The sequence below is a fragment of the Chelon labrosus genome (assembly GCF_963514085.1).
Source record: "Chelon labrosus genome assembly, chromosome: 8".
Taxonomy (NCBI): domain Eukaryota; kingdom Metazoa; phylum Chordata; class Actinopteri; order Mugiliformes; family Mugilidae; genus Chelon; species Chelon labrosus.
In genome coordinates this window covers 1,396,570-1,411,534 of record NC_140358.1, presented here as the reverse complement: position 1 = coordinate 1,411,534, position 14,965 = coordinate 1,396,570, and the positions used below count along the sequence as shown (strand labels likewise).

The window sequence follows — 14,965 nt, the reverse complement described above, 5'->3', positions numbered from 1 at the left end:
ATTTTTTACTTTTATAACAGGAGGTGGTTTTTAGTTTTTTCAGTCTGTTCAAAATAAATGAAAGAAAAAAGCTAGTCTTATACATGTGTGAGTTTTTCTTTTTTCCCGTTGTACCGAACACGTACCGAACCGTGACCCCCACACCGAGGCACCGAACCATGACTGGTGTGTACCGTTGCACCCCTAGTTGTTACAAATAATGAATGAATTAAAAGCTGTTACTGACTCATAAATTGCACTTACAAGCTATTTCCCTTTTCTCAACATTTATTGTATACACATTGTAAGAGGGTGCTATTGATCTTGATTGATCATCTATGTCTGTTTTGTACGCTCCTATTCTCTGGTGTACAGACTCCAGGCTACATTATTTGCTACCAGCATAACACAATAGATTCTCTTTAGTAGGAGCTGGTACTGACTCGTACCTTAACCTTACAAGCTATTTCCCCAGAGAGTCCAACTGTATCTCACAGTCTTACTGAGTAGTCAGAACCCTCTTCTCTATGACAACAGAGCACATGAAAAAGACCTTGAGGTACTGACCTTAAATCAATGTTTTTTCCTAAAACAACTGCTCTCATGTTTAAAAATAAACTTATACGATCTTGGTTAAAATATTAAAATCAATGACGTTTACGAGCTTAACAACAGCATTTGGTTTCAATCACTGCATTGTGTACAGGGTGCCTAATTTTCACACGTGTTGTTCACCAAATCTACAAATATGTATATAATGTACAATTACAAATGTAATATTAAATTAGAACCTGCAAACAGACCTTGCACGTAAGTTAGAACCTGTATTTGGCCACATAATGGAACTATTGCAGTAAGAGAAGTGTGATCCAGGTCATGATAGAATTTCTAATTTTGGACGTCTTTAGATCTAGACAGTCAGTGCAGACATTTGTATATTGTACATGGCGTCCTCTTAAATCTCTTGCACTTTCCTCAGTTTACTTTAACATGAGGCTGAGAAAAGGGCAGCAGACAGCCTCTGTTTTTGATGTGGTATTAGGCTGTCTGCAGCTTTGAAACAGAGCCATAGTGGTTTGCTTTTGCTGGATTCACTTGTCTGTATAGTGGAGTAAAGCTGTTTTGATTATTGTCATGGTAACAAAAATATAAAAGGATAATCTATTTTCTGTGACCAGTTTCCATAACTAGTTTGAGTCTTGTCACTTATGAGCTTCAAATGAACGCTTTTATATTTCATTATATTTTTTTGCGAGGGACTGTTTGTGTGTTAATCAGTGAGCTTTAGAAGAGAAATCATTTTTGTTACTTTAGCACAGAGGGATGCGAGCCCTTGTTTCTAGTCTTTATAATAAGCTAAGCTAATGGCTGCTGGCTGCTGGCTGTAGCTTTTCTCAACATTTATTACACATATTGATCTTGGTTTGTACACTATTCTTCTTTGGTGTACAGGCTCCAGACTACAATATTTGCCACTTGCATAACCCACCAGATTCTCTTTAGCCTAGTTGTACAACGTTTTGAGGCCAGGTCAACACCTTGTGCTGTTTTTCATGTTTTTTGAGTTGTTCCTGAACCGTTTTTGTGTCTGTGTCAGGCTGCATCCTGGTGGGGATAGCTGCTGCCATCAAGGAGAGTCATTGCTATGGGTTGGGGGTGCCTGGTCTGGTCTAGGTGGATGGTACATGTCTAAATAACATCCACACAAATGGGAGAATATAGAGTTTTTTTTTTACAGTTACTATTTTTCTTTGTGGTTGAGGTGTGGTTGAGGTACCTGTTCATGGATTAAAGATTCATCATTCTTTTGTAAGTGTGTTGTCATTTGTTTTGTTTATCTTTTTGAGACATGAGTTCTTTTTTTTTTTTTTTTTCCAGTACAACTAGTTTCCGAGTCTTCAGAGGTGGATATATTATACAGCTGGATCTTGAGCTGTAGTAATCTGAGGTAATGTGTTGTTTCTATATTTTGTAAAACAACACCTTACTTCTTCATGCGTCCTTCATTCCAGCTGCCATCAGGCTGTACAACACCAGCCTGAGCCAACAATAACCCACATGTTAGACTTGGCTTTGTTGTGGTTTTTACTGTAATTTTTGCACAAATAAAACAGTATTTTTGCACTGCCTTATTTTGCACGAACCACTACCTCACCATCTTATACAGCAATTATTTAAGTATTTACGAAGTTTTTTCCACCACCATGCTACAGAATGTCTTTATATTTCTATTTATCTCTATATATTTTTCATAATGTTGTTATTTTTTGTATATAATTTTCAAATTTGCATTGTGTTTTTTTGGTAATTCCCCTGTCGAAGTCGTTATTGTTTTTGTATATATATTTTGGCAAATTCCGCACTACTGTGACAAGGTAATTTCCCATACATGGCATTATTAAACATGTCTCATGTCTTATGTCTTAAGGTCCTGGTTCCAAATAGAAAATAGAACCATAAGCTGCGAACAGGTGATGTTACACCATCTATTATTAGATAGTTTATAGTTTTGACATGGTAGAAGAAAACACTGAGCCTCGATTTAGCTGGTATGCCAAGTAAAGATAAAGGAAAGAAGAGAAAGAAAAGTGGGGGAATCATGTTTTTTTTTTTTCAACCTTAAGAACTTCAATCCATGCTGTTTATCTGTTGGTTCAGTTTGACTGTGTCTGTGTACAGTGATCTACATGTCCATTTACTGGAGTTTCAAAATTCAAACCACTGACTAAAAGGTATTTGCAACTTAGTGCTGAAATGACCGTTGATCTCACACATAAAAATAAGACAATGTGACTCTTTGAGCTCAGGATTACTAGAGCTGCAAATAAATATCTTGGACAAAGTCTCTGCTGGGTTGTGTTTGTGCTAGAAATGTGACTGGCAGACAACCTGAACAACATGCGCTTTGAAAGGGAAATTGCTGTTTCCTGCGCAGGGCAGATGGAAATGGATGAATGTATAAGTGTGATTATGTGAAGCTAGCAGGAGACAGGACAGCCTCTGGTCAGAGAGCTGCTCAGGATCAAGGCGGCTGGGCTGAGAGGTTAGTCTGATGTGGGGACAAAGTGAGCTATGGCAGAGTGTCGGGATGCAGTGCTCCACCAAAGCTGTTTGTTCAACTTACAATGTTTTATGTATGTGGTTAGTCTCTCATCAGCACACTCAGTATTCAATTTACATACTGTCTACTGATCCAGCACTGAATGTTAAGCTGTTCATGCTCTCCCAGCCACTTCATTCTGACACGGAGATGTGTGTGGGAAAGTGTGCATGTGCGAATGTGTGCCTTAGACAGATTGCTTTGCCCACTCTGTCCCCCCTTCCCTGTGGTTGTGCAGTATTGTGTTCTGGTAATAATGATGGGTTCTGTGCCTCCCAGTCTCCCTCCCAGCAGGACACACACATAAAAGGGTCCTTCTCGGGGCAGCCATGCATGCGCGTGTCTGTGTTGTTTTTTGCGATTGTAAGACTGTGTGTTTATATGTGTGTATACGTGCACTTCTTTGTGTGATTCTAAGAACATCATTTTTGGCAGTGCATGCTGATTGTGCTTCATACTGTGCGCGTGTCCAACCTATCAAGGTTCACACTGTTGCGCTCGCTCTCTGGTCTCTACTTCTATCTCTCTCGCCCTCTCCTGTGCTCCCACCTCTCCCTTTTCCATGTATCGTTCCGTTCCCCTATTTCTCCTTCCTCTATGACATTTCTGCTGTCCTCAGACAGCTTCTCTGCACTTCCCCTGTGCGTATCTGCTATTGGATTTTACCAGGGGAGCCTCTTCTTTTTTTGCTAGTGCAAATCGAAGCAGTCTCACTTCAGACTCACTTTAACAGTTTGTCTTGGAGAAACTTTGGGTTCCACACAATCCAATGCCGTCTTTAAATAATACATAAATGAAATCTGGCTCAGAACATGTCATCCATGTCTGCCAGCTGTGAATATCCTGCCTGAAGAACATCTATGCAGGCTGCTGCACAAAGGAAAGAAAACTGGGAAGAGGTGGACAGTTGGGAATAGGAAGTTTTTCTATGAAACTTAGATGAGAGTTAATGGGTTAGTTATACCAATACTTTCAGATCTATTCCCATGTTACTGCAAAAAGAAAGTATACCTGTACATAAGGTAAAGTACCTGACAGTACATAAGGAACTGCTGATGAGATAGGAAAAAAAAGGGGGGAGGGACAAAGGAAGGAGAGGAGGAGGTCATAATACTCACTTGCCAAATAAATATGGACATGTCGGTAATTTGTCTTATTTGTTTTAAGTCCTGATCTCAACGGTTTCAGCCAATCACTGCAAGTTTGTTCATTAAACATTTTGTCATCTATAGCAATAGTGATTTTTTTACCTAATCAGTTTCAGTTTTTAACTGAATGTGGCTATCAGCAGATCCAGTGATACAGAAATCTATGGGATGTCAGACTAAAAATGGCCATGGGGCAACAGTTATTGGTTTCATCCAAAGTACTGGACTTTAGTGTGGGGGCAGGCTGCATCCTTGGCTCCTCACAATGTCCTTAAAAGGACAGAAATCATAAAAGGGTTTGAATTAAAACAGAAAACGCCCCAAGCCACAGAAACACATAAAAAGGACAAAGAAGAACAACTGTAGATTGTTGGTCAGTTGCACCAGGAGGTCAGTATGGGTTATCTGTTCTTCATCCTGTTTTTCACTTTGCTTTGTGATTCATGTGGGAATGATCTGTGCTCCTCTTGCTCAGCATCACAAACTTGAGGTGTGAAACAGTAAAATGATTCTAACAGACTTGATGTAGTGAACAATCTATTCAAACAAAAATATCTTGACTGTAAACCTCTCAGGACCTGTTTTGTTTGTTTTTGTTTGTTTTTTGTTTTTTTTTGCTGGGCCCATGTTTAATCACCCATAGAAATGAGTCAGATTTTTCCACCTCATGCTTTGAAAAATTCTTGAAGATGTTCTTCATGCCAAACCTACAATCAGTGTGTGGTGAAGTACAAAGCACAGGTAAATTTTGTTGCCATTGTCACGGAAAATCAATGTTTTTTTTTTGTTTTTTTCTATGCAGTGCAGCCTCTTGAATCTTGTGGCCCATTTCTTTTCAGCATAAATTGGCATGTTGTCAACCATGTCAAACTGCACTTCAGGAAGGGTTCTCAAATCCTGAGGTTGTTTTCTATACACATGGACTGGTTCAACAAAGCCAAGAGGAATTATGTATTATCAAACGATTCCATTATTTCCTTACTCCGTTTTTGTTATGCTTTATCAGACACAAATGGTGACTTTCGTATTTGTTAGTACCTCCAACACATTGGTTATTCACTGGCTGAGGTGGCACACCACTGCAACTCCAAGTCCCAGTTGCTTTATTGTAACACTCTAACAGCTCAATTGTAGTGCCTTGGTGAATCAGGAAGTCATAGAGTGAACATTATCTTCTGTCCTCCCTAAATTGTTGAGCACATACAAATGACAGTGTTTCTAAAAATGTCAATCTCCATTCCAGCTTCTCAGTATGGACACACTTGGCAATTTCACATTTGAGTTTTAAACATACCACCTAGCGCATTCCCCTGTCATTGGCCAATAGTTCACCATTTATTAGAGGTCCATGCAACAAGTTGCAGGATCCCTATTGATTTTGTTGCGATTTTTATTCTTCGCCTTCGCCTTTGCCTTAATGTTCTGTTTCCCTAAAAGTGTCTGCCCAGAACAAACTGTAAGGGCAAAAGGCATCAAACCTGGTAACTTGGTAGAAGTCCTAGCATGTAACTTTGCCAAGGTGTCAATACACATGCCTACAGCTAGGTGGTGCTGTAATAAGCCAATTTATGTTTTAACTCATATCTCAAGAACCGTGTGCCCTAGAAACACCCTCTCCCTCTGATTCCTTATATAGCCCTGGTTCTAAAGGACTAGGCCACGCCCATTTCCGCCTGCCATTTTTTCCGGGATTTTGAAAAAATTGCACCTCAAAGTAATATCAACGCCTCCTAGCCCATTTATCCAATTCTCGCCGAAGTATATACTCAAACTTAATCAAACTTCAGATCATTGATAATAATGTGATTCTGTACAAGCACCCCAACTTTTGTGAACCTTGGTCCGTAGGGGGCGCTACAAAAGCAACATTTCAATATCTCAAAAACTGCAATAGCTAACTTCATGAAATTTGGCATACACAGTCTGTAACATACTGTGTAGACGCCCATCAAGTTGCGTTACATTATGTCTACAGGGGGCGCTACAAGTGACACAGAAACATTTCATATGACTTTAAGGCCTATAACTTTTGAAGTATTTACCCAATCTTTATGACACTTAGCAACCGTCTTTATAATATGCTTGCGTACAATCATGCTGTGAAATCCGGGCTGCAAGGGGCGCTACAACCACTACAAGTTTATATCTCACAAACCACCACAGTAAACTGCTTGAAATTTGACAACAATAATCTGTGAATGACTCCTTACAAGCCCACCAAGTTTCGTGCAATACGGTCTATATGGGACGCTACTGGTGACTCATGCCTCGGTGTCCCACTCTGGGACGACTATGCCACGGCATGGACCCCTTTATGATCGCTTGCAATCATTTAGCTATTATTTGTTATTTTTAATTAGATTACAGTCCAAATATGATTTTTTTAACAATAAACATGCTCTAAAAACATACGTTAAGTTTCAAAATGTGATAAAACCACCATGAACATAAATTGGTATGTAAAGGGTTGTCTAGTCTGTGAGCAACGGCTGTGTTGTGTGATGCCTAAAAGTAGAACTGATATCGTCATTACTTTTGATTGATTATGGACCAATTAATGTCCTAGCATTGTTCAGGTGATGAAAGCATACGATATTGGTTACAATCAAAAACATTCCAATGGGTGCAGCATAACAACACACAACGGTGGTCTTGTATCCAAAATATACATGTGAAGAAGCCATAAGATCCAACTGTGTTGCATGTAAAAGGTCCCTTGATTAATACAAAAACAACTAAGGTATATATACAGTAATTGAGATATGACGCTTCTCCCAGTACTTGGTCCAGTATTCTTTCCCGACCTACTAAATTGATTGCCATTCTTCAATTATCAGGTGGTGACAAACTTTAAAAAACAAAAGTATTGGTCAGACACAAGGTTTGCTTCTGGGTCACTGATACACATTGTTCAATGTTTTTACCAGGTGGCTTTTTACCTGGTAGCTCTCTAGGTTTCTGTCCAAAGTTTAACCAGATTTCAGATAGTTTGCAAAGGTCAGAATATTATCAATTGGCTCATCAAAATACGCAGTAGGTGGTGCCAATATTTTTGTTTGCGCCATTAAACTACTATGAAAGAAGAAGGCACAACTAAATGAGCAGTGCTTCTCAAAGACAAGATAAGATTATTAATGGCTGCAGTTTTAGGATGCTATGTCACTGAATCCCGTCAAAGGACTCTTCTGATGTCTTGGATCCTTCAAATTCGACTAAGGACCAAGACTTTTGTTCAGATCGTTTGTAAGGATGTCTGTGTTTATCCCCTGTGTTCTTAAACTACCCACAATCATAGTAACATTTATAAGGGCACTGATGCAATTTCCAGTGATGCACACCTGCACATTTGCCAGACAGCTCCGAACACTATCAAGCAGTCTCCTAAGGAACAAACTTGTTGTTAAAACTTGATATTTCATATGCATCATCATTCGATTTCTGTGTTTTCCAGTGCGCTTAATCACATTCTACTCCTATCACTATGTCAGCTTCATAGTATAGGAGGATACAATTTCTCACAATGTATAGCTTGTGGTATACTGTCCATGCCACCAAAGCAATGCAGACATTTGTTGTAAGGTCTCAAAAACAATTAAACTAAAAAAATACCTCCATTTGAACACTAAAGCCCCTAATCAAATCCTTCAGTGAATGTAAATAATTATTTTGTTATAAGTGTTGACAGACTGGTAGTACTTTCAATGACCTTGTTGTGGTGTTTCTTTGTCAGAACAGGTTTGTATGTGCACAGGTTCACAGATTCCTTTGTGACTAATTGCACAATTTGAATTTGCATACAATCAGGTAGTGCTCATCATCTCAGGAACAGTCGAAGTATTATGTTAAAGTGTTCAACACAGTGAGACTGAGCAGACCAATCAGACAATGTTCCAGTTCCACTTTGAAGACACTCTAAAGGTTAAAATGAGAAATTAGTTTTCACCGTTAACAGCAGCATAGACATTTTCTTGTAGAAGATTGTACAGAATGATATGCGCCGTTATTGTGTGTAGGCACACTGACACAAACACACACAGGGCCAGAAAGAAAATCTTTTGGACTGCACTTGTGCAAATGACAAATAATGACATCTCTTATGCCTCTCTTAGATGTGTCGCCATCTTCAGCACCCATCTTTCCCTATCCTGTCCCACCCACTGACTGTGTTGAAGCTCATCGGGTGTGCTCCACTGATCCCCGGTGTGAGGCGCTGTACCGTGGCTTGGAGCTGTGTGCGTCTGATGCAGCCATGTCCCCCCTGGGGGAGCAGGCAGCATCCGAGTGTCTGGAGAGACAGGACGCACTGCTGGCCAAACATCCCTCTCTGTTGGCTTGTAAGTGTCAACGTGGCTTCCGCAAGGAGGAGCAGTGTCTGCGCATATACTGGAGTATTCGCCTGCTGCCAGGTCAGTCGGGCTTCTGCAGAGGAAGGGCATTCTTGTAAGCCTATGTGTTCGGTGCATATCTAAAGCACGGTTTCCATCCAGCATTTTAAGAGACACCTTGTATTTAATTAGAAAAGTTGAATCCATCCATCATACTAAAATGCTTAATTTGAAAATACTTCAGAAGTGCAGATATATTTTTACCATCATTATTCAGGTTATCAATTTCAATAAGGTTAACCCCTTAACGTCTGAATAGATTTTTCAATTATATAAAGAAATGAATTATTTGTGTTTTTGCTTACCACTCCTACGAGAATTTTTTGAATGTGCACAAACCGACATTGGAGTATTACATGCGTTATATCGGCTGCAGTCTGAGCGGAAACAGTGCGTCGCGAATTCGCGACACTCGGCGTTAAGGGGTTAAAGGTGCGTAAAAAATATGTACACCTTGGTATGAGTGGCATAGCAATGATTATTAGATCAATTCAGTTCAGTTCAATTAAATTCCGTTTATATAGTCTTAAAAATAAAAAATGCGTCTAGTCACATCGCAGAATGCAGAGCCTGAGAATCCAAGGGCAACCAACCATGAGCAGAAACCATCTCAAAGGGGGGACCACTCTAGTTATAAAATATAAGGGAGTTGTTAAGGTAGTTTGGACATAATCCTCCAACATCCTCCAAACCTTTATTTCTTTAGGACAGTCAGTTTACTGGTTTATTTCCTCTGGCTTTGTAAAAAACAAATATAGCTTGTTTGCTAACAATATTGGAATAAGGACAATAAGGAAAGCATGTATAATATGAAAAGTATCAGTCCTAGCACAAAATTCTGTGAAACTTTCAGTAACCTGTGTGTAGGTGAAAAAATTGTTCACGTGGACAAATGATCTGATGAATAAAGTACATTGGTGTCAAAACCGAAACAAGTACAAACTATATTTGCCAACCTGTCCAACCACTGTAGGGTTAGTGGTTTGATCCCCAGAACATGCTGCATGCTGAAATGTTCTTGAGCAAGACATTGAACCCAGTCGCTTGGTGTGTGAACGTGTGCATACTTGTGTGAGTGAATGAGTAGATGTGTCACTGTTAAGTGCTTTGAGTACCAATAGATAAAAAAGCACTATATAAAAACAGGAACATTTACCATGTGAATTTGGGACTATTTTCAGCTGTGGATGAATTCACTTTTCTTGCTCTAATGAGTATTTGTTGCAGTAGAGTAAATACAGGTCTGAGTCAAAATGATTATGATTAACGAAGGAGCATATTGTCCTTGCCATTAGTATGTCTCATTGATGTATTTTTTACCAGTTTTGGAGAAATATATTACACACACACAATACTGCTTATTAGAACATATTTATTGTTGGTTTTTGTTTTAGATTGCCAGGGTTAACCTTCAAACTCTTGAGGATACACTAGTTGTATTAGATATGGTATTGCAATATGCCAGTCTGGGCCTGCCAGCAGAAGTGATTTTATTGCTGCTATAAAAATGGAACATTTACCAACTAATCATATGTTTTGCTTGTACAATTAGAATCTACAAAGTGACTCATTGCTACAATTGTATATCTGAACTGTGTTGGAGAAGTATTGTATGTATTAATACATATACAATACACATACAGGTCAGTAGAGACAGGTGTTTTGACACACTACTGGTGTGGGTTGGTCATTTTCCACATATTCATGTGTACTTGCAATAAACACAGTTTTTAGTAACTACCTGGCCTTGACACTTTACATTTAGTCTGAATCTTCTATTTGCGTCATGCTCCCAAACTGTGCTCATATACAAGTGAAGTGCTGACAAAAAGACTACAATCTTCACACACACACACACACGCAAAAAGAAGTATATCCAGAGTGCTGGTGAGATGTGTGCATCAGTCAGTGAGCTAATACTAGCCAGCGGACTCCTCCTCCCCTGTGGCCTATTAGTCAGTGGAGCATTAGTGTAATTACACACTCTTCAGTTCCCAATGCTGCTAGGCTGCTCTAGCGTATCATTACCATAAATATATAGCCTGGAATAGGATTTACATACATAAACACTTTACATGCCATTACATTCTTGATTGAGTTTGTACTTTGGAGTGTGCTTAAATTATTTGCAGGACCAAGCAGCTGTCCACCAGCCAATCATGGAACTGCTAATGGGTGTCACAATTGGACAAAAGCTGCCTTTAATAACACGAGTCTGTGGTGACTTTGACTTTGGCCTTCTTTCATTTTCATCAAAACCTTTATTTTGTCCACATTGGTGAGGTTTAAATGACAAAAGGACATGTTTTTTGCTGATAATAGCTGTTTTTGTGATGTATATGGATAGAAAGCTCTCAGTCCAAATATGTTCTCTAGATATATTTTTTTAATAACCTTCTTGTCAGGTGGGCAACATACATGCTATGGGTAATAAAAGAAACATTAAAACATTCTAGTGAATAAAAAAATAAATAAAAATATTAACAAGAGATGTCAAAACGTGTTACTAATGCATTACTTATACATTAACGCACATTCCTTTAGACACTGTTATTTTTTTTTAATGCTCAGTTAAAGCATTCTGTTTATTGGATCACAGCAGAAACTGTAATTTGGGAATTATGGACATGATCAAAGCCACAGTGGAAAGCAAGCAGAATCTCAAGTTTGGTTGTAGTAAATTATTTTACACTGCAGAAGGTAGTAATATAACCCTGAAGAAGAAGAATAGTTGAAGAAAGCAAGCAGACATAAATGAGCAGACCAGCAACTTCAGCTTCAAAGTCCTGCCAAATGGTTCTCCCAAAAAGAACAAAGTTATCTGCATTTACTGTCAACATGAACCAGGTTATAAACTGAGAAGGGGGCTAAGATACTGATAGGAGTAATACAGACTTGAAAAATATTCATTACAGGTACATGTATTGGCAGCGTAAGTGAACCGCATCATATCATTGGCTGGACACCTGTCACTCACTGAGTTACATTGCAAAATGGTACATAAACAAATAACAATTTATTTGTTTAATTTATTTACAGTTCATGTTGGATTTTATTTTATGCGCTGCATAGATTTTCTTGTGCGCGGAGAACGTGCGAGCAGTGCGCGATTGCGCAAGCGCGCAGCTTAGAGGGAACATTGTTGCCAACCCTAATTACAACTGAAACATGAATAAAAACTGTGGTAGATCAAACAAAGACAACACAAAAGGGGTTTATGTCAGTGTGGGCTTTCTCCTACCTGTTCCCCATGCTGGTGGAGATGGTTAATAGTGAAGACAGCATTAAGCAAGGTAAAGAAAGGCTCAGTAATTTGTGAAGCTGCTTCGTAGCAATTCCTCATGGTGACTGAATGTATGAATTGTGGATGAATGAAAACAAATACAACTGTGGTGATTGCATGGCTGAAGTCTCCTCATCAGTAATGAGACAAAGTCAGCTTTCACAGAGCCACTTTGTATCACAAGATAAATGAAAAACATGCAAACGCATTTACTGTAGGGAATACATCTATCAACAGTAGCTGTGTTGCTATCAAACGTTGAAATTCAAAGCTGAACCATAAATCAAAATGTGCGCAATGTGTATCTATTTATTTACGCATGAGGTAGAGAGAGTGAGTCATTGGGGGTGGGGTTGAATACCACTGACAAAATGAAGGGAAGGTCATCAACAGAAGTAAAGAATGTAAAGTTTTGCAATGTGCACCCATTCGCCTTTACTTCAGGGATCTCTCTGCACAGTAGGAGATGCACTGGGAGGCTTTTATTCTCCTTTGTAACTTTTGTGAAGTAAATGTCAGTACAGTGAACAGTTTCATTTAGAGACACAGAATCATTTAGTGTGCACACAGAGCAGCATGGTGGTGAGGCCAGTTTAACTATGTTGGATGTGTCAATGATTTGTGACAGAAATGTGACAGAATTTTATGTCTGTGATTTGATAGTTAAAAGGGAACACGACTTCAGTTCATATACTTTATATGTCTTCATGTAAATATTACCTGTGAGCATAAACAAGACATAAATTACCTTTGTTTACACAACATAATTGGGAAAATAATTGGGAAATTCATTTTATATAAATGGAACTTCCTGGTGACAAGGACAGTGGACTGATATAAAATAAACACAGTAACAGGTGGATGGAAACACATGTAGAGCTGTGTTTAAACCTCTTGATTTATTAGAGCTTTGGTTCTTGAGCATTGTTTTGGTCTGATCTTTAACCAGCCACCTTGTTTCCAGTGCTAAGTTAAATCATAAATGCATAAATGTGTTCTTGTGGTGGTTCAGTATTAGACCCTAGGTGTTTTCCTTTAGTTTTGGCCAGAAGACTTTTAAAAAGTGGCGTCACATGTTATTTACATAAACACCCCGTGCAAACATGACACCATATCTTTACGGCAATAATTGCAATAAAGATAAGTTATACTGATTTGTGCATTTGAGTGGGCGTCATAAGTTTTCTTCATTTCCATTCCACAGATTACCCCAGTGTTTGTCTTGATTTGTTACTTCCTACCTACTCTTTGTCTTTATCATTTGTTTTCTCATATGTGTGTACTCCTTTTCACCAGGAGAGGACGAGCTGGAGATGTCCCCCTATGACGACACACTAGTGGATACCCGCATGGCTTCATTAGTGGCAGGTAAACACACTGATACACACACAGTAGTACTTGGTAACCAGTTTGTTGCTACCAACAATATGTTGGATGAAGACATTTATAGTCAACTTCTTCATACTGTAACCTGACAGACAGTATTTGATAGTTATGTGCATGACATCTAGATTCATAGTATACTGCTCAACATACATTCATACATCGAGTATCTTTGTGTTGTCTTATCTTCTTGTATTTGTATAGCATTATATCAGTGTTTTCTGCTTACATGTTTGTCATATTCATCTCCTTAGCGTCATCTTTCATGCAACTGGATGGTGAGAACCAGTGCCTGAAGGCGGCACAGGACTGCGGCCTGTACGAGAAGTGTGGCTCCTTGAGATCAGAGTATGTCCTGGCTTGCACAAAGCCAATGTCCGGTACTAACCGTTGCAATCAACACAAGTGCCATCGAGCCCTACGACGCTTCTTGGAGCGCGTGCCTGAGGAGTACAGCCTGGGTGTCCTGTTCTGCCCATGCACAAACACCCTATGTGGAGAGAGGAGAAGGAAAACCATTGTGCCCTCCTGTTCTTACCAGGAAATGGAGGGTTTGCAACCCAACTGCCTCCATCAGCAGAGCTTCTGCCGCCGTGATGATCTTTGCAGGTCAGATATGAAGGCCATACAAATGCATGGTGCTGATAATGTCAACTAAAACATTTTAAATCACTATTAAATTGTTTTATATGAAGCGCTTTCATTACTCTTTACTTAAATTAACATTGCTTGGATACTTTATTTTCATAGTTTCCAAATCCCTCAGTCTCCTTATACCACTGATGATGTACATGGATTTGTACATTGTAGCTATTTATTTGCAGTAAAAATACTGCTTCATTTGTCCTGCTGAGAAAGTTCCCTTGCGATACTGTCAGTCCAAGGAATAGAGTTCTTGTTACTGAATCACATTAGCAAATCATGATATACTTAAAATGGATGTTGTCTATTAGTCAAAGTGTCACACTTCCTCCTCACACCAGCTCAGAATAGTTTTTTCTCTGGCAGTTTTTTATTTATTTATTTATTTATTTTCATTTTTTTCTTGTCATCTGTGATGGCTTTTATTCTTGGCTGTTGCTTGTTGCTTTGTTTCTACAGTAAATATGTCAGGAGTTGCTATGAACTCTTTTTATGAATCCATATGAATTTATTTCCTCTGTGGCAGCAAAACACTATTAAATGGCCTTTACACACTCCCACATGTTAAATTAACACATACAGGCTGACTTACTCTGAAAGTGTCACTATGGGAATAAAGACACTTGTTATCCAAGCAACATTAAAACCATTAACAACACATAGTTCAACACTTTGTGTAGAAGACTGCATAGACAGGAAGAATACATTATTTTCATAGATTTACATGTGCCATGATGCTATAACTTGTGAGGTAAATCGTGTTTCAACTGACACAGAGAAATAAGTATCTTTGCATACTATTGGAAAGACTTACAACCAATCAGAGCAACATCTCAATTGTTGTCATTCCTTTAAATACCTTTTACAACAGAATGTAGATGTCTTAATTCTATGATGGTAGCTGTTTTGTTGGAAACAAAATCAACTTCACGGTGTTCAGATGACGTGTATGACTACGTCACTGTTACTTATATGTTCAACACCGCATAAAGCCCACCCACCGATTTGTTTGAACTGGCAGATTTTTGCCAGACTTAATGAATAC

General features: G+C 38.9%; 1 protein-coding gene across 1 annotated transcript in view; it reads left to right on the top strand.

Moving 5' to 3' along the window:
* gfra3 (GDNF family receptor alpha 3) overlaps nucleotides 1-14,965 on the top strand; it is a gene marked incomplete at its 5' end in the record, with an annotated part of 57,354 nt that overhangs the window by 17,205 nt on the left and 25,184 nt on the right. The window contains 3 exons of the mRNA XM_084549896.1: nucleotides 8,337-8,633; nucleotides 13,192-13,263; nucleotides 13,533-13,887. Coding sequence (XP_084406022.1) covers nucleotides 8,337-8,633; nucleotides 13,192-13,263; nucleotides 13,533-13,887 — 724 coding nt within the window. The remainder of the gene's footprint in view (nucleotides 1-8,336; nucleotides 8,634-13,191; nucleotides 13,264-13,532; nucleotides 13,888-14,965) is intronic.